This window comes from Drosophila miranda, chromosome 4, assembly GCF_003369915.1.
Source record: "Drosophila miranda strain MSH22 chromosome 4, D.miranda_PacBio2.1, whole genome shotgun sequence".
Taxonomy (NCBI): Eukaryota; Metazoa; Arthropoda; class Insecta; order Diptera; family Drosophilidae; genus Drosophila; species Drosophila miranda.
In genome coordinates, this window is record NC_046677.1 from 17,620,374 (window position 1) to 17,639,730 (window position 19,357).

Consider the following 19,357-nt stretch of genomic DNA (forward strand, 5'->3'; position numbering starts at 1 on the left):
CAAACAAAAATCTGATGGTGGAACGCGATTTATCAAGAATTTACGTGAAACTATTTGACGGTAAGACATGGTTTTCTTTAATGGAATTTTAGAGATTCATTTCCGCCCATACAAAATGTAATTATAATCAAATACGCTTTTGAATAAAATGTGAAAATTGGCACCATTTTTTTGCATTTTTAGCTTTTGATACTGTCGTTCCTAAAACTTAAAAAATATATTTTTTAAATCGCTTGATTTTAATCGACAGGGGCATAGGGAACATGTATAGAACATTTAAATTATTGATTAGTTAGGAACCAATTCGAAAAACACTTTCAGAGGCTGTGAGCTGCAGTCCTTTCAAGGTTCAATATGAGAGCTTGTAAGAGCAATTGAAATTGAAAATTCAAATTAAAATAAAATGTGGCAGTCATAAAATTGCTGCAGAGTGTCTTTCGTGACAAAGATTTTGAATCTGCCGCAAATTGCGCATATCGATTTTTCGGTATTCATATTATCGATAGTTGGAAACACACAATTTAATATTTTCCAGTCTAGTCTAATATAGTATACAAATATCAATATCAATACAAAAAGGACATACCTATATATTGATATATCAACATATATTTATATTTGTGACCAACAAACAATGTTGCCATTTACTATGTATTATACACTGTTCTGTCTATTTTGACGTCGAAATCGAGTTGAAGGTATATTGACGGTAAATCGGTATAGAATGGTATATTTATTCAATTTCATCAACCTATTAAATTCAATTTTTAAAGGTATATTAAAAACCTTCCGTACGCAGGATTTTTTAATTTTCTCTGTCTCAAATCGCTCGCAAAGATTATTTAAGCCTTTTAATCCATAAATTACTTAAAATCTGCGTAGGCTTAGTATCACATTTGTATAGTTGCCACTTGAAAAAGAAAAACTATATTTTGTTTGATTCAATCATTGAAATTCTCTGTTTTTGCGATTCCGCATATTTTATAGATCAAGCCTTATTTGGATACTAGGTAATATTCGTATAATATTAAGAGATCTTTATGCGCGACTTATTTTAATTGGGCGACTCTTCCGATGTCGGGCCGAGCATCAGGAGGTGGGTGAGCACAAGAATTTTTTTTGATATAGAAAAATAATTACAGTTTCGCTACAAACAAGTGAGATAATATACCGCTAATACATTAGATTTACTTTGAATATTGTGAATGCGTTGACTATGACAATATGATATATAGCTTCACAAAATGTCTGATAGTAGAAAAAACAGATAAAAGGTAACATAGGGTTTCAATCTCTCAATTCTTCCTTCCCTGCATCATTTGTTTCACTGTAATGCATTCATATCCTTGTCGAGGAATAAGATTTCTGATCTTAAAAACAGAACTATTAAGCCATTGTAGACAAGTGGGTCAACGTCCAAGAAGGTGGTATCAATATAGTCACCACGACTACTTGAAGAACCTTAGCGCAGCTCAGTAGAAAGATATCGTGGCGTTTTTTCTAAGTAAATAGGAACTTACAACTTGTTTAAGAAGAGGGGTTTCAGTGGGCTAAGTTCGTTTCTTTCATCGGTATATTTTTAAAATAATACGGTATATTTCGGTATATTGCTGAGGGTCAGACCGTATATATGGACCGTATCCACTGTCAACAACAAAATATATAAAAAAAAATAAAGATCGAGCCATTAAATAATAGGAAAACACAAGAAAAAGGACAAGAAAAAGAAGATATAGCACAAAAATCATGTTTCGGTCGAGCTTTGAAAAGAATCTAGGTAAAAGGGAAAATAAAAGTAAAAAACGAGTTGAATAAAACCAGCAAAAATGACTCATCAGAAAAGCAAGAAAAGAAACAAAATTAACAATAAAAGGGAATGACCTAGCAGCGCAATTCAATTGTGACGATTGTGGTGCTAAGTGCGCAGCGCCTGATATTTCTTTTTATGTTGCAGAGAGCGCCACGAGTCATCTGCGATTGGAGCCAGACTGGCCCTCCATCCTCCTCATCTGCGATGAAATCAACCAGAAAGATATCACGTATGTTGAGACTACCATTGATATCGAGCCCTATATCTAGTCTTAATTGAGATTTCTCCTACTGCAGACCGAAGAATGCCTTCGCCGCGATCAAGAAGAAAATGAACTCTCCCAATCCGCACTCGGCCTGCTATTCGCTCCTGGTGCTGGAGAGCATTGTGAAGAACTGTGGCGCCCCCGTGCACGAGGAGGTGTTCACCAAGGAGAACTGCGAGATGTTCAGCAGCTTCCTGGAGACAACGCCCCACGAGAACGTGCGCCAGAAAATGCTGGAGCTGGTGCAGACGTGGGCCAATGCCTTCCGCTCGTCGGACAAATATCAATCCATCAAGGTACGACCGCGTCGGATGACTCATATCTTATCTTATCCGTGCACTTGATTTGCTTATACATGCGAAAAACAACCCAGAAGAGTGTCGAAACGTCGACTTGCAAGACTCTTCCTCTGTCCGATTCTTATAATTTAATTAGTGAATAGCCTCTGTTAGTTGTTGCTTAAACGCAGTACAAACTGGTCTGTCAATTCAAAATGAGCTGCGAGGAGGAACTTAGCTTGGAGGAAGAATCCCTAGTAGGCTCTTGAGCAGTTGAATCCCTCGCCAATAATAATTCTGACCTTGCAGGACACCATGACCATCCTAAAGGCCAAGGGCCACACATTTCCCGAGATGAAGGAAGCCGATGCCATGTTCACGGCCGACACGGCACCCAACTGGTCCGACGGCAAGGTCTGCCACCGATGCCGCGTGGAGTTTACCTTCACCAACCGCAAGCACCACTGCCGTAACTGCGGCCAGGTGTTTTGTGGCCAGTGCACGGCCAAGCAGTGCCCCCTGCCGAAGTACGGCATTGAGAAGGAGGTTCGTGTGTGCGATGGCTGCTTTGCGGCACTCGTGCGCCCGGCTGGCAGCGGCAGTGGTGGAGTTGGTGTTGCCGGTAGCAAGCCTGGAGCACGTCCAGCGGATAGCGATTTGCCGGCGGAGTACTTGAACAGTTCCTTGTCGCAGCAGGTGCAGGTTTGTCAATCGAACAAATTGCACACAAAATATTCATGAAATAGCTTTTATCTTCCAGACGCCTGCTCGCAAAACCGAACAGGAACTCAAGGAGGAGGAGGAGCTACAACTGGCCCTGGCCCTCAGCCAGTCCGAGGCCGAGCAACAGAAGCCGAAACAAACGACCCTAACATCAGCGGCAGCCGCTTACCGAATGCAACAACGCTCGCCCAGTCCAGAGGCGCCTCCGGCCCCCAAGGAGTACCAACAGGAGGAGGCGTCAAACCCGGAATTGGCCAAATACTTGAACCGGAGCTACTGGGAGCAGCGTAAAATCAGCGAGTCCTCCTCCATGGCCAGCCCATCGGCTCCCAGTCCCATGCCCCCCACGCCACAACCACAGCAGACTTTGCCCGTGCAGCCCAAGACCGCTGATGAGGTGCAGATCGATGAGTTTGCCGCCAATATGCGCACCCAGGTGGAGATCTTCGTAAACCGCATGAAGTCGAACTCGAGCCGTGGTCGCAGCATTTCGAACGACTCCTCTGTGCAGACGCTGTTCATGACGCTGACCTCGCTGCACTCCCAGCAGCTGTCGTACATCAAGGAGAAGGACGACAAGCGCATGTGGTACGAGCAGCTGCAGGATAAACTAGCTCAGATCAAGGACTCGCGTGCCGCCTTGGACGTGCTGCGCCAGGAGCACGTGGAGAAGCTTCGGCGCATCGCCGAGGAGCAGGAGCGCCAGCGTCAGATGCAAATGGCTCAGAAGCTGGAAATTATGCGCAAGAAGAAGCAAGAATACCTTCAGTACCAACGCCAGTTGGCACTCCAACGCATTCAGGAGCAGGAGCGTGAGATGCAGCTGCGCCAAGAACAGCAGAAAGCCCATTATCTCATGGGACAATCGGCCCCATTCCCCTACCTCCCTCCATCCGGCGTAGCCCCGCATGGCTCCCCATCGCATCAACCGAACAGCGTCTATAATCCGTATGTAACTGCAGCTCCTGGCTATCCTCCTGCAGCTCCTGCACTGCACCCAATGGCCACGGACAGTTCCAGGGCATTCCGCCGGGCATGTACAACCCGGCCATCGCCCAGCCACCGACAAATGCAGCACCAGGAATGATGATGCCTCCGCATCTGCAGCAGGCGATGCATCAGCCACAGCCAGCCAATGCCCAGCTCCACCATCCGGCCCCCCCACCTCAACAGCCTCAAATTGGTCACGTGATGCTCCAGCAGCAACAGTTAGTTCAGTCTCACCCACCGCTGGCCAATCAGGCTCCGCCCCAGGTACTACCCCAAGCACCGCCCCAGGCACAACATCAGGCACCGCCCCAGGCACAACATCAAGCACCACCACAGGCACTTCCCCAAGCACCTCCCCAGGCACAACATCAAGCACCTTCGCAGCCACTTCCTCAAGCACCACCAGTCGCCGAGATCGCCAACAAACAAATGCAGGCCATTGCTGCTGCACCGGCTCCGCCACAGACTGAGCCGAAGCCTGTCAAAGCAGACGAGCCAGCCACAGCAGAGCTGATTAGCTTCGACTAAAACGGGAAAGCTTATCGTTTTGTATTATCCTCCAGAGTTGAACGAAATATACACCATATGGATCCTAAGCCGATTGAATACTGGTCCAAAAATTCCAGTTTCACGTCCTCTGAACACAAGTTTATGAATACTGGTAGGCAATCCTGTAAGAGATCGAAAACTCATTTACCTAATTTTAACCCACTCATGTTATTCCAAAATAAACCGCACTGTATTGTAACAGCCAGTTGTCTCTCAGTCCTGCGCCTGGACCGATTTTACAGTTAACATTTAACAACAAAATAATTGGAAATCGAATACCAATTCCACAGAAAAACCACACAAATAACTACGTTGGCAGAAAACGCAGTTGGGGAATAGAAAAAAACAAAGTACGTACAGCCAGGAAAAAAGAATATCAAATGCCGAACAGGCGGGTAAAATTAGATAGAGCCGGTTGTTACTGGTCGTAGCTTTTGTCCAGCATTTTAGGCATCGGAGAGGGCTGCGACGCCAGGAAGAACCTTTCCCTCGAGCAGCTCGAGGGAAGCCCCACCGCCCGTGGAGACGTGCGACACTTTGTCGGCCCCACCGAACTGCTTGCAGGCCGTGGCCGTATCCCCGCCGCCGACGATGGTGGTGGCTCCCCGTGTCGTGGCCCCGATGACCGCCTCCAACATGGCTCTGGTGCCATTGGCGAAGCGTTCGTTCTCAAATAGGCCCGGTGGACCGTTCCAAACAATCGTCTTAGAAGCGCAAATGGCTCCGGCAAATATTTCAATGGATATCTTGCCAACATCAAGACCCATCATCTCTTTGGGAATCCCCTGCTTTGCATCCACGGACTCGACTCTCTCCGGGTTCTTATCGATTTTGTTGGCGCACACAAAGTCCACGGGTAGGATTATATTGACCTTTTTCTCCTGCGCTTTTGCCATTATTTCGGGCACCATGGCGGCACCTTTCTCGTCGAACAACGACTTGCCAATCTCCATGGAGTTGAGGACTTTGAGAAATGTAAAGGACATGCCACCTGCCACAATCATGACAGAAACATTATTCAGAAGGTTGGTTATCAGTGGGATTTTGTCGGCGATCTTTGCTCCCCCCAGAATGGCTAGGAACGGCTTGACTGGTTCTTGAAGCGCCTTTGCAAAATATTCTAGCTCCTTGTCCATCAGAAACCCGGCGGCTCGCACTTTGTAGCCCTCGCCCATCATGGAACTGTGAGCCCGGTGAGCCGTGCCGAACGCATCGTTGACATAGATCTCGCCCAGCTTCGCCAACTTGGTCCGAAACTGCCTAACCTTCTCGGGATCAGTCTTGATCTTCTTTTTGTTCTTATCCTTGCTGCTGCCCGTCTCCTCGGCGTAGAAGCGAAGATTCTCCAGCAGCAGGACGCTACCCTCAGGAGGATTCTTCACCGCATCTAGGGTATTCTCCCCCACGCAGTCATCGAGAAAGCACACCGGCCTTCCCAACACCTTCTGCAGCTCCTTGGCCACCGGCTCGAGTGTGAATTTTTTGTTCTTTTTCCCATCCGGTCTACCCAAATGCGAAGCCAATACCTAATTTGGGTAATTGGAATCTCTAATGGACGTGCACAGGAGTGCATAGATGGAGATCTACTTACCAGAGACTTGCACTTGTTTTCCAGGGCATATTTGATGCTGGGCAGAGCCGCGACTATGCGCTGATTGTTGGTTATTTTTCCATCCTTCATGGGAACATTAAAGTCCACCCTGTAACAGAGGCCCGAAGTCATGAATGTGGGCATTTACTCTTTAGAATCCTTACCTCATGAAGACACGTTTGCCTGCCACATCAACGTTCTTCAGGCTCAACTTCTTTGGAGGTTTTCCAGCGTCTCCGCATTTTTGTTTGCTGCTAAAAAGTCGACCAGATGCAAATTTAAGAAGACTGGCGGCTCTAACCTGACGCCCAAAACCAAACATTTTCTTGTTAATGTACTTTGAAATAAAACGAAAAGTATTCTATTGACTTACTTGACAGTAAAGGAGCCGAGCATCTCCAAAGTGGTATAGAAGTTAAATGGAATACAGACAGGCGGTCCAATCAGGGTCGCCCCAATTCGCCTACGCCTAGCATTGGAGTGCTGCTTTTGCCCAGACTGGCCAAACTCCCTGGTGATCCATCTCCTCCACCGAACTCTGCTCCTTCGATCTCATCAACAAGCGTGGAGCGCTTGGCCACATTTAGATTCTCATGGTTTGGACTATGCCGTTTATCGAATTGGGAGTCGAAGTCTTCTCTGTGCCAGTTAACTCAGCAAGGTGAGGGCCGTGTTTGAATATAGCAGCATCGCCGCAACGCAATTTAAAAACACGAAATCTTTCACAATTTCAATGTTAAATTTTTCCGCACAGAAACAATCGATGTTCGGCTATGTTTTCAGCCATCGTTAATATCGATAGCGCTATCGATTTATTTTCCAGCCCTGATGCAAACAAGAAAAAACACAACAATAGCCAAATTATTTTTGTTTGCAGTAAAAACACAGATTCATTACAAAAATGGGTGGTGGTGATCTGGTAAGTAGTACCCCTCTGTATGGAGCCTTCAAGAATCATCGGAATTCTCGCACAGAACTTGAAGAAATCATGGCATCCGCACACGATGAAAAACCAGGAGCGGGTTTGGAAAGCAGAGGAGCAGGCCAAGATGGAAGAGAGGAAGTTACAAGACCTACGGAAGGAAATCCACGAGGAGCGGGATCGGGAAGATCTTAGGCGCCTGGGCGAGAGTTCTGGTGTGCTGGCCAGTAGTGGAGGAGCCGCCGGCGAGGCAAAGCTAGAGTGGATGTATAAAAGTGAGTTTGCGTTGCTGTTACATGAAAAGTAGCATCATTTATAGCCCTATACAACGTTACAGACAGCACGGAGCTAATCAACCGTGAAGAGTACCTGCTCGGCCGCAAGATCGACAAATCCTTTGAGACGCTGCAAGCCGAGGAGCGTCGGCAGGAACACGGCACTGTGGGCCTCAAACAGTCCATCAATCATGTCGAGCACGAGTGTGTTCCTTTCTCCATGCGGGCGTACCGCAACCTGCAGTCCACGGAGCAAGTAGACATGCAGCGCAAGACCATGGAGGACCCGCTGATGCTCATCAAGCAGCGCGAAATGGAATCGCGACGAAAGCTTTTGGAGAATCCAGTCAAACTCAAGGAAATCCATCGCATTCTTAAGACTGAGCAGGATCTGAAAGCCGCAAAGGAAAAGAAATCCAAAAAGAGTAAAAAATCAAAAAAGATGAAACATAGCAAGAGGTCCAGCAACGAATCGAGCAGCAGCGAAAGCGACGAGGACTTGGACAGAAAGCTGGCACGTCAAGTCAGCAAGCTGAAGGGAGACGCTGGGAATGAGGACTTGAAACTAGACAAGCTATTGGACGCAAAGTATCGGACCATATCCAAACAGCTGGACATTGCATCCAAGAGGAAGAAGAGCAAAAAGTCGAGACGCAAAAGCAGCGACAGTAGCAACGAAAGCAGCACCGATAAGCGGGCTCGAAGAAGGGAGTCTGAGCACAGGAGAAGAGATGACCGCAATGGGAGCTCAAGGCTCAGGGAAAACCGCAAAGGCAACAGTCCAGAGGAACCGAGAGCAAATCGTGGTGGCAGCAGCAGCCACAGCTCGCGACGACAGCAGCAGACAGAACGTCGAAGAAGCCCGGAAAGAGGGCCTCCACGTAGGGAACGAGATCAAAGAGACCGCAGCAGAGGACGCTCAGATCGCAGCAGGAATCACACAGGTCGAAGAGATCGCAGCACGGATCACACGGGTCGAAGAGAAGGCAGCAGGGACCGAAGTCCAATCCGTCGCCGCCGCAGCCCTAGCCCGCCGCCGAAACGACCGTCACCCCCTAAGCGCAACGCCGGCAAGCCCAAGCTCAGCGAAGCCGACCGCGAGGCTCGTCTGCGAGAGATGATGGACAACGCCACATGGCGAGAGGCCGACCGCACCCAAGCCGTGCGAAAGCACCGCGAGGCATATGCCCGGGAAGAAGCGCAAAACAGGGAGCGTGACTTTGACAAGGAGTTCATCAACAAGGAGGTGAAGAAGGCCATTTCTAATCACAACTCGATTGGCGATCGCATACGGGCCAATCTCAACAACATACAGCGCACCTCCTCCGCCATGGATACGAACTTTGCACGAAAGTAGAAGCCACGGCCGTAAGCTAAATAGTATTCCTTTATTTCATGTGCATAGAGTTCTGCAACAAAATGATTCAACTTTGTGTCTGTGAGGCTTACAAGATAAACGACGCGATTAACATACACGTATTTCGGAGAGTGTGTTCCATTTGAGTTTAGGCGTTGGAGAGAGCGGCAACGCCGGGCAGTGTCTTGCCCTCCAGCAGCTCCAGGGAGGCACCGCCACCGGTGGAGACGTGCGAGACGAGAGCTTCAGTGTTCCATTTGGCGCAGCACGAGGCTGTGTCGCCGCCACCAATGATGGAGATCGTGCCATTCTTAGTGGCCGCCACAACACCGTCCATGATGCCCTTTGTGCCATTGGCGAAGTTGGGGAACTCGAACACGCCGGGAGGTCTGTTTCACAGATTTAAGTTATAAGAAATTAAATTGGAATTGAGAATTGATACGAGAACAGAAACACTAACCCGTTCCAGACAATCAGCTTGGCGCGTGCCACAGGTGCCGCAAAGAGTTCACGGGTCTTGGGTCCCACATCCAGACCCATGTGTCCATCGGGAATGCCACTCTCAACGGTGGCCTCGCTAACGACTGCATTCTCAGCGAACTTGTCACCACAGACAAAGTCCACGGGCAAGTGCAGCTTGACGTTGTTCTTCTTTGCCTTCTCCACTAGGTTCTGGACTATCTTGGAGCCCTCCTCGTCGAACAGGGAGCCACCGATCTTCATGTTGTTCAGGACCTTAAGGAAGGTGAACGCCATTCCGCCGCCAATGATCATCTCATTGACTTTGTCGAGCAAGTTCTCGATCAGCTGGATCTTGTCGGCAACCTTGGCGCCACCTAGGATAGCCAGGAAGGGATTTGGGGGGTTGTCCAGGGCCTGAGAAAAGTACTTCAGCTCCTTGTTGAGCAGCAAGCCAGCAGCACGCTTTTCGAAGCCATCGCCCATCATGGAGCTATGGGCACGATGGGCAGTGCCGAAAGCATCATTGACGTAGACATCGCCCAGCTTGGCCAGGCTGCTACGGAACTCCTTGACCTTAGCGGGATCGGCCTTTACCTTTCCGCCGCTGGCGTCCAGGCCTTGCCCTCCTCCTCCACGTAGAAGCGCACGTTCTCGAGTAGAATGACAGAGCCCGGCGTGGGGTCCTTGCAAGCGGCCTCCACCTCACTGCCCACACAGTCGCTGAGGAATTTAACATCCTGCCCGAGCAGCTTCTTCAGCTCGTCGGCCACGGGGGCCAGCGTGTACTTGATGTTCTTGTTGCCATCGGGACGACCCAGGTGGGACATCAGCACCACGGACTTGGCCTTCTTGGACAGGGCCAGCTTTATGCTGTCCAGAGCAGCCACAATGCGCTGGTTGCTCGTGATCTTTCCATCCTTGATGGGCACATTGAAGTCCACTCTGCAGGGGAAGAGAACGAAACGGAGGTTTATGCAACCCAGTTGCCAGACACAACACCATAGCTCCACAATTACCGCATCAACACCCGCTTGCCCTCCAAGTCCAGGTTCTCAATGCTCAGCTTATTAAAGGCCATTTTAATAATTTTTATGGTGCGTGCGAACAACTCCAACAAATTTTTTACCACTGGCCTGGCGAATGTTCTTCATTCACAGCTGCTGTGCGGCAATGTCAGAGCAAGGTCATTAGTGGGTCGGTTGATTAGGGTTGCATGTTGTGCCTGTAACGGCTCCATATCAGTCAGCTTTGCGCCGCAACAAAGGCTGCGCATGGCAAAGATACAGATACACTAATCAGAACGGTCAATTCGTACATTCTTGTTAGACTAGGTTTTATCTGAATAAATAATACAAATTCGTACTGAAATGCAGCTCTGACAAGTGGCGCCAATTGGTGCTGCAAAATGGTTTCCAACCAGTGCTGTAAATGAGCTTATTTAAAAGCTTCGAAAAATGTACTGGCTAGTAGAAATAAAGGCAGTGGGAAGCCAGTCTAAATCTAAATACATTACAAAGGAATGCGTATATTTACTGCAGCTGCTAATGCAGGTCGTAAAACGTGCAAATGTAAATATATCTGTGACAATGCAACTCTGCCGTTTGGCTGCACAGTGCTGAGGAACACAACGGTTTTAGCGGCTAAATTTGAAAGAAGCTAGTCTTCTTTTTGTATAATCTTCAAAGTTAAATTAAAAAATAATTGTAACGTCGATTTTATGACCATATTGTGAAAAGTACTAAAATATTCATCGCTGAATTTTATAATCTCATTATGCCTTGGTTGGGAATAGCAATGTGTCCCAGAAAGATGAGCGTACATAGTATGTATGTAATTATTGTATAAATAAATGATTTTCACCCAAGCCAAATAACGAATTCGAGCATCCATGAGAGTGTATTGTATGTACATTCATACATAAATGAATGAACTTTCTGCTCTGGGCGATTGGCCATACAGTTTTATTTCGGCTGTTCAGAGACCACAGCCATGTACAAACAGATGCCCGGCGCGCACAGGCACGCTAACACACTCGCACAAACTGCCAATGATTCCAACATGGCTCTTCCCCAAAATGATTCATTCATGCGCCGCTCACTCGCTGACACTCTCTGCCACCGGTCTCTTCGGCGGACAGTTCAAGCAACAACCACCACGAGACATCACATCACCCACCACCTCCTGCAAGACCACCACCAACACCCACCGAACATACCCAGTGCAGCAAAATGCATGACGCAGATGGCAACAACGGCGATGGGGTAAGAGAGTGGATGAGATAAAGAGGGGAGGAGCGCAGAGAAAAGCATGGCGTGGGCCTATTCAAAGCATTTCAACCACAGCACTGCACCATCGGTGGAAGAATGTGCACGACGGGATGATATACCCTCTTGTTTCCCCATCAACCCATAAAAACGTCATAAGTGCAAGCCCACCACAGAGGACACTCTCACAATGGGCAGTGCGTCGTCCCCGACATTTCCCGTCCAGCTCCAGCCCCATCCACAGGTACGAGTACGAGCAGTATTGGAAATCGAAGACAATGGCACTGGTAAATTTAATTTTAATAATTGCGTGTGAAGTGCCCGTTGACGTAGGACAGCTGGGTATCGTACTAATCGCCGCACTCGTGTGGAGACATTAGCACACGCCAGCCAAACGCGACCCGAGACTGGAGATGAATGTCTTCCAGACCCGGCTCGGGCAACTCGGCCAAGCGAATCGCCTATCTATCATTCTAACAGCCGCTCAGAGCGAATTGTAAACCTGTTCCATGCTGTTCTCCAGAACGATTTCAGTTACCTAAAGTGAACGTTCATGGCTCTAGAGACTAGAACGGCAATCGCTATGCGGTACAGTATGACCTACAAGTATGATATGATTCAGGTTCAAACGCACGCACGAGTATACCAATATATGGATTCTAGTAAGTATATTGGTATCTTTGCTCCATTACAGACTATTAGCAGCCCAAGTTGAATAAAAACTTAGTGCCATGGTACATGCTAGGGTGTCACTGGTGTACCAGCATGTACGAGTACGTATGCATGTACATATGTATGTATCTAGATACACATGAGTGGTCAGGTATCGATTGTTTGCATTAAGATTTGTTCACACCTCTTTGCTACGGAAACTTTATGACGCATGTGTATGTAATTTTTATGAAGGAGATTCTGAACTAAGCAGGAATCTTGGGATAGGTTATGGACGAACTTTGAGGCAACGAGATTTTTTATAACGAACACCGAATGGCAGATGTTGGTATTCCTGGAAATAGGACCTTTCTAGAAAGGTCTATAATCAACTTCCTGCCTGCCTTTCCATCCGCGATTAGCACCTGTGTTATCGCGAATGATCCTCCATTTTGAATCACGGACTAACCTTGGCATATTACCGGTCAAACAGTGCCCGTATCTTTACGGGATCCTCTTGAATCTAGATACAACAGCTTGTTGACCGCATGTACGAATGCCGCCCGCTATTGTCCAAGACTATCCGTCAAAGGCCCCATCGCGGCTGATGAGAGCCACCGACTCATATCGTAACAATGCGCGAATGCTGCACGAACGGGGGAACAACGAACGCCATGCCGTGCCACTCCAATGGGGACTACTCGTAAGAGTTCAGGCCACGGAGAGAAGAAAGCCTTAAAGCCTAACCGCACCGCGTGGCGGCTTGAAAAACGAAGACGCAAATCGGCTTATCGTCAGCATTCAGTCCCAAAGGCAGCCAAGAGTCAGAGCTATTTGTCGCGGCTGCTGCCGGCGCTGCTGCTCAAATATGATAACTCAATGATGTCCCACGATTACAGGTGTTTACCACGAATGCCTTCAACGTGAGCGGGCGAACAGGTTCGCCGCTTTTAATTAGCGAGCTGACGGACGGCTGCTCTGCCGTCTCCCGTATTATTCAGATTACGAACTATAGCTACATACATATGTACACACATGCATGTGTATTTATTGTTGCTTATGCACGAAAATAGCTGACAAACAAGAATGTTTTAAGCGAGAGCCCCGACTACCTGATACTCAGTATACGTTTTTATAAGTAATTCAGCAGAGAATTGCTTACATTTTGCACCATTATCGGCGACAAATTGTGTTTGAATTGAATGGAAAATAACTTAAATGTTTTGAATTAATACTTAATACATGTATGCCTTTGCCTTCAATCCCCATATACATTCATATGTATGGATATACCCTTGTTTTGTTTGGATACCAGGTGTAATGGCTGAGACACGGCAAATCGTACGGACCGAAATAAGAACGACTACAATGCCAATAGCTCATCAGCCAATTCCTGAACCAACATGGTTCGTGTAACGAACAGAGCCAGCAAATTGTCGAACCACAAATGCGGGATCAACGGGAGAAATGGCACATAAGAACAAACTAAGGGTGGACCATGTTCGAACATAAGCTGATAAGCGATGATGGGTTCAATGTGGTCATTTGAACCTAGAAAGCTATTGCGGTTATCCCACTACTCACTGTAGAACGATCCCAGACTTTACTCCAGCCAAGTCGTGGGTATACTCTGAGGTGTACGAATTAATAGGCCCAAAAAATAGACGTCTGCCTGAGCACCTTCTTCCTCCACTCACATTGCTAATCAATTGACCCCAATACGCGAGCATATTCCGGCCCACGTTGGTCCACTCTATAAATACAAGCACTGCCAACCGCCCAGTAGAAGGCGCTCTACACACATCTGCATCAACAGCACTGCAGCAACACTTCCCATGAGCAACAACAAGAAAGGGGAGCGTCGGACAAACGGTCGGACTCACGCACGCGTCGACTGGTGATTCCAACAGAACGTCGAAGCAACGGAACGACTGCACCACACCCCCAATCCATGCCGCCCTAAAGTTCGCCAACTACATCGGCCGGCAAATTTTCAAATTTAGCGCCAAACGTGCCGGCGACTGTACTCACGGAACCCAAGCAGATTTTGTATGGAATTAATCAAGAAACCCACTCATTTTGTCAATTCCGGATATAGTTTTGATCGTATCGGCTTCGAAAAAATACCAAAATTAAGGGGACCATTAGTAGTACCCCCTCGATCTGTTTCGGATCCGATCTGAATAAAGGAATCAGAGAAATGGGCGAAATTATCGGGGCGCAACTTTTTGTGAAGAAGAAGCTGGCGGCAATTTGTAAACGCTGCCGCGCGAGCATGTTCATTCTTGTTCGAGCCTTCAACGGGTACATATCGTGGTCAGCAAAACAGAAAATACCCAGCAGTTAGCAGTAGTATCCTTCTTCCATGCAAGATGAATACTATCTGTTTTTCGCAGTGCCTCTGACTGATTCCTCCTGCACTGCAAATACTCTATATAATACTTGATCCAAAATTATTGCAAAATATTTCAAAAATCTCTCGATTGCTTGGACGCAAACTCTGTTGTTGTTGCCTTCTCTCTACTTTGCTGCCGACTGCGGCTGTACAGATGCCGCAGAGGTTTTTCTTCAGTGTATTCCGAGGGAGAGAGGCAACACCAACCGACCGTGTGATAAGCCGGCCAGAAAGAAAGCAAGCGAGAGAGGACTAGAGAAAACGAGAGCGAGAGTGCCTAAGTGTGTGTGTGTGTGTGTGCGTGTGCGATTTGTATCTGTGTCGTGTCAACGCTTCTCTTCCGCTGCTTAAATACACTGGACGTACCACAAATCCAAACACTGTGTTTGTGTTCTCGTGCGGTGCGGTTCTCGTTTTCTCCCCTGACTATTTTGCGCTAATTTTTGTCAACAACCCACATTTTCCGAATACAGCAATAAAAAGAAATAAACGGAGTATACATACAAGGAGCATCAATCATTCAAATCATCCAGCTAAAGCCCATATAACCGTTAAGCGTTATATAAATTAAACAAATAAGTTTTTAAAAAAACTACAAAACAACCAGAAACAAAATGTCTGCAGCCACAGAACAACAGAATAACGGTGATGTTGCCGTCGAGAAGGTGGCCGTCAAGGACGACGTCGCCGCGGTGAAGGATGATCTCAAAGCCAAGGCAGCCAGCGAGGATAAGGCAGCAGCAGATGCCGCCGGCGACGCGGTCGCCGATAACGGTACGGCAAAGGACGGCGAGGATGCTGCCGATGCCGCTGCCGCGCCCGCTAAGGAATCAGTGAAAGGCACCAAGAGGCCAGCAGAAGTAAGTACACCTGTCCACCAGTGCGCTCCAGTTGCGAAGGGAAGAGGAACAGAGGAGATCATCTTCATTGTACAGTTTCACGTTTTTGGTTTGTGCGTTTCCCAACACTTCTCCCCTCCTGTCGCTATCGCTATCGATCGCCTTATCGATTGATGTGATTTTTGTTTACGCGCTCGAATTCCTCGGTACAAAGTGATTCATTCGAATTCGTGAGTTCCACTTTTCGAATATTACAAAACGACGAAAAATTCTGGAAATAGATATACACACGTTTTCCGATTTCAAACGCTGCTTCTGAGAGCGGGATTGTTACGCTCAGAGAGCCTGTTCACAGGCGCTTATATACCAACAAGGGAGAGAATACATGTATAGAGAGAGAGAGTTGTTTACGATTAACCAAGATGATTGTCGGTCGGTAATCAAGAATTATTGTTGTTGGGTTCAAATCGAGGTTAGAGGGCCCATCCACACCACTCGACAACGCTCGTGATGATGCAGTTGCGGTACAGTTCTGTTCTGGCTCAGATAGAGAAGTCCCGCTCCCGAGCGAGAGCGTGCGCTAATGTATTTTTAATAAACTTAACCAAATCAGATGAATACTAGAACAGGTCATTAACATTGACGTGAGCAAAGGAAAGACGCAAAAAGCTTAACCGAGAAAGAGAGCAGAATAAAGATACATAGAGTAAGCGAGGTGTGTACATAGATAGCTTGTAAGCGGCCTTGCAACACCAACACCTACACTGCCTGCGAGTGTTTCTCTGTTGGGTTCAGAACAATAGATGCAATAACACTTCATTATTTGCACACTTGGCCTTATTTATCATCGGGGACACGGCATTTTACTATTGCGTTTGCAAAAAATATTGGCAACGCCGCAACAATAACAGTACTCTCTCTGTCTCTCTCTCAGCGAAAACATTGCCGGCCGGCGACTGTGTGCGCGCGGTATTCAAACTTCTTTTGTATCGTCTGTCACATTCCATTCTGTCATTCCCCCATTTGGGGCCATAATCGAAAAGCACATTTCTGATAAAAATAAAAGCCATGAGGTAGCACGCTAGTGAGAACTATAAATTGGCAAATGAAACGATTTGACTCGAACTCGAAACGAAAATGTACAGTAACGGGTTCTCTCTCGCTCTCTCATCGTTTATGCGTCTCGCTCTCTATCCACCTCTCTCTCGTAATTGGTTATGTATACACACATACACTCCCATGTGTAAGATGTTTGTGTTTGCGCTTACATTTATCTTTCACTTTTTCCCCTCTCCCTTTTATGCGTATTTATTTTGGTACATGGCGATGCGTACATAAAACAAGGCCTGTACAGGGTGTCAAACTGCCCTTTTGAGGTTATGTAATGGAGGTACAGGGTGTTTTTTGGATTCCTCTGTGGTTAGGTCTTTGATGGGCAGTACTCTCCTTTTAAATTAGTCATTACAGGGTATTACCAATTGAATTTGTGCTTACCTAAATACAGATTCGAGTGAATTTCATTGTTTTTAAGGAAAATATTAGACATGAGAATGGAAAACTATACAGGTAGAAACTATCAATAAACACCATTAATAGTCAGTGTGGAAAATAATTTCCCACCAAATCCCTTTGAACTTACCCCCTCTACTTAAATCCTTGATGACCCTGTTTTATCATTTATTTGTATTTCTTTTGTATTGCACATTTCTCAAGAGCTCAGTCTCGTGACTTATGTATGTTGTCCTCTCAAGAGTGGGGGCACATATTTTGCACACTTTTCAGCAGTTATCTTGTTTTCACATGTAACAGTCGGCTTCGCCTAGTAAATATATATACTACGGGTTTTTTTTTAGATGGTTACCTCTTATGTACGGCCGCTTGTTGTTGGTTGGCTGCTGCTTAACAAACGTGAACCCACGCATACGACGCTGACAGAGACGCAGACGCAGGCGGCGACGCTAGCGCACTCTGCTTCAGCAGCTGTGGGTGTGTGTGTGTACGAGCGGCATTCATTCATGCAACTATGTCGTGACGCGTTCTCAGGTACAGTTCTGTCTCGGCAGCGCTCTCTTTGGCGGTCTTTCTCTCCCTCGCTCTCTCTGGCGGTCTTTTTCTCTCTCGCTCGCTCTCTCTCTCCCTCACAGCTGCTGTGTGTCGAGCACACGCTTGGCTTGGCTGTAGTATCCCACGGATATGGATATGGCTACATATGCTTATTGCCTTTTTGTTTTTTTTGTGTATTACACACGTACGCACACCACAGAGAGAGGAGGAAGATACATACGAGTATGTAAAAGAGAGTGCACTTGTAATTTCATGCTCTTTTACTCGTTCCTCTGTCTCTCTCTCCCTTTTTGCTCTCTCTCTCTCTCTCTCTATATATATGTATATAACTTGCGTGCGTGTGCGTGCTTGCAGCGAATTACATTGGCGCGCGCATTTTTCAAATGTTTTTTACGGCGAAAATAACGATTTTCCCGCTGCTCTGCCAGAAGACTACAAAAATGAGAAGGGGAGCGAAGTGGTTTCCCGTTTTGTGGGCTGAAAATATACTTTTTATGGCCATGTATAGTGTGTGAAGGGAGAATTCGATGGAGCTTTTGCTTTGCCCTTGATCAAGGAGATGTGTGGGTTTGAGTTGGGCGCACAGGACCAGAATCCGATTCAGAATCGTTATGCTCATTTCTCTCTATTTTTCCAGGCCAAATCCGCCGAATCAAAGAAGGCCAAGAAGGCCGCCGACGGCGATTCCGACGAGGAGGAAGCTCTGGAAGAAATTATCGAGGGCGACAGTGAAATCGAGAGCGACGAATACGACATACCCTATGATGGTGAGGAGGATGACATTGAATGTGATGGTAGGTGTATATATAGACGGGATTTTCTTCCGAATATTCGAACTAATCTTAAATTTCTTTTCGAACAGACGACGATGATGATAACGACGATGGCTCCGGCTCGGACGATCAGGCGTAATAATAATGTAGTCAAAATACAATACAACAAAACAAACAAACAATTTAAATTAATAATAAATAAAAGTTACAAGCAAAAACAAATAAGAAAGCAACCAGAAAATAAACAACAACAACCAACAAAGGAAAAACACAAAAAAATTGCAAAATTATATAATTTTTATGTTTAAGGAATAATTTTTATTTCTTACCTTATTTTAATTGTATTTTATGTGTACTTTTTTTATAAAAAAATACAAAACCACAAAAATTGTAATTGAGAAAGGTTCGTATATGTCGATCTATACGAAAAGAACGAAATGAAACGTAATCATCCCCACTATATACAAATACGACACGAAATCCACAAAAAAAAAAAACTAAACCAAAATCTTTCTTTCCTTTATGTATAAGTCCTAATTTATAGAAGTTTATGCTTAAAAACAAATATACAAAGATTGAGCATGAAGAAGCGTAAATCTATACAGACACATACACACCCACACACAAACAAAAACCACATAATAAAAAAAACTCATTATTAAAATTAGACGTTACATTTATGAAAGAATGAAAGAGACAAAAATACAAAATTGAAGAAACAGCAAATGCAATTAAATACAAAACAAATAAACATACAAATTGTATTGAATAAATCGAGGCACTATTGAAAGCATATTTCGACACACTTCGACACTCAAGTTTTACGTATGGTTTCAAAATTTTTGCGCCCTCTGTGGCCCCTACATCATCCACACTTACACCGACATCGACGCAGCCCCCCACCCACAAGGGGGAGTGACGCGACTCGACTCAACTGTGTGGGTTTTTCGTTCTAGGGCGCGTTCGAGCAACGGGAAGATTGAGTTCTGTTCGGGGTCCCCAACCAAGGGAGCCTCGGAGAGGCTTCTTTTGTTTCGTTTCAGCATTTAGCTCTAAGCCATGAATAATCTTAAGTATTTATGTCAGTATTAAACGAGGGTTTACATTTTGTTGAGCAAATCGAATAATAACGATAAACCCAATTCATTT

General features: G+C 46.3%; 5 protein-coding genes across 6 annotated transcripts; 3 read left to right on the forward strand and 2 right to left on the reverse strand.

The window, feature by feature from the left end:
- The first annotated feature begins 1,632 nt into the window (after nucleotides 1-1,632).
- Nucleotides 1,633-4,814, forward strand: LOC108161722 (hepatocyte growth factor-regulated tyrosine kinase substrate). The gene is given in 6 exon segments (XM_017296042.2): nucleotides 1,633-1,777; nucleotides 1,955-2,039; nucleotides 2,107-2,371; nucleotides 2,663-3,055; nucleotides 3,114-4,065; nucleotides 4,068-4,814. Coding segments are annotated over 6 exon segments (2,253 nt in total). The 5' UTR covers nucleotides 1,633-1,746; the 3' UTR covers nucleotides 4,595-4,814.
- On the reverse strand, nucleotides 4,765-6,561 carry LOC108161161 (phosphoglycerate kinase). The gene is made up of 3 exons (XM_033393629.1): nucleotides 6,371-6,561; nucleotides 6,207-6,315; nucleotides 4,765-6,141 (listed from the first exon to the last, which is right to left on the reverse strand). Exons 1-3 carry the CDS (start codon nucleotides 6,526-6,528, stop codon nucleotides 5,062-5,064), a joined length of 1,347 nt encoding a protein of 448 aa, XP_033249520.1. The 5' UTR covers nucleotides 6,529-6,561; the 3' UTR covers nucleotides 4,765-5,061.
- Nucleotides 6,562-7,013: 452 nt separating this feature from the next.
- Nucleotides 7,014-8,882, forward strand: LOC108161724 (pre-mRNA-splicing factor CWC25 homolog). Its single transcript, XM_017296047.2, has 3 exons — nucleotides 7,014-7,125; nucleotides 7,181-7,403; nucleotides 7,466-8,882. Exons 1-3 carry the CDS (start codon nucleotides 7,108-7,110, stop codon nucleotides 8,758-8,760), a joined length of 1,536 nt encoding a protein of 511 aa, XP_017151536.2. The 5' UTR covers nucleotides 7,014-7,107; the 3' UTR covers nucleotides 8,761-8,882.
- On the reverse strand, nucleotides 8,773-10,391 carry LOC108161725 (phosphoglycerate kinase). The gene is given in 4 exon segments (XM_017296048.2): nucleotides 8,773-9,149; nucleotides 9,221-9,836; nucleotides 9,839-10,164; nucleotides 10,239-10,391. Coding segments are annotated over 4 exon segments (1,245 nt in total). The 5' UTR covers nucleotides 10,301-10,391; the 3' UTR covers nucleotides 8,773-8,908.
- A 3,992-nt stretch (nucleotides 10,392-14,383) lies between these two features.
- Nucleotides 14,384-19,003, forward strand: LOC108161726 (bacchus). Of its 2 annotated transcripts, XM_033393634.1 has the most exons (4): nucleotides 14,384-14,453; nucleotides 15,006-15,392; nucleotides 18,073-18,229; nucleotides 18,298-19,003. In XM_033393634.1, the coding sequence occupies exons 2-4, from the start codon at nucleotides 15,147-15,149 to the stop codon at nucleotides 18,345-18,347; spliced, it is 453 nt and encodes a 150-aa protein (XP_033249525.1). In that variant the 5' UTR covers nucleotides 14,384-14,453; nucleotides 15,006-15,146; the 3' UTR covers nucleotides 18,348-19,003. The 2 variants fall into 2 exon arrangements, with proteins under 2 accessions (XP_033249525.1, XP_017151538.1); XM_017296049.2 differs by lacking the exon at nucleotides 14,384-14,453 and having other exon boundaries at nucleotides 14,900-15,392.
- Nucleotides 19,004-19,357: the final 354 nt, after the last annotated feature.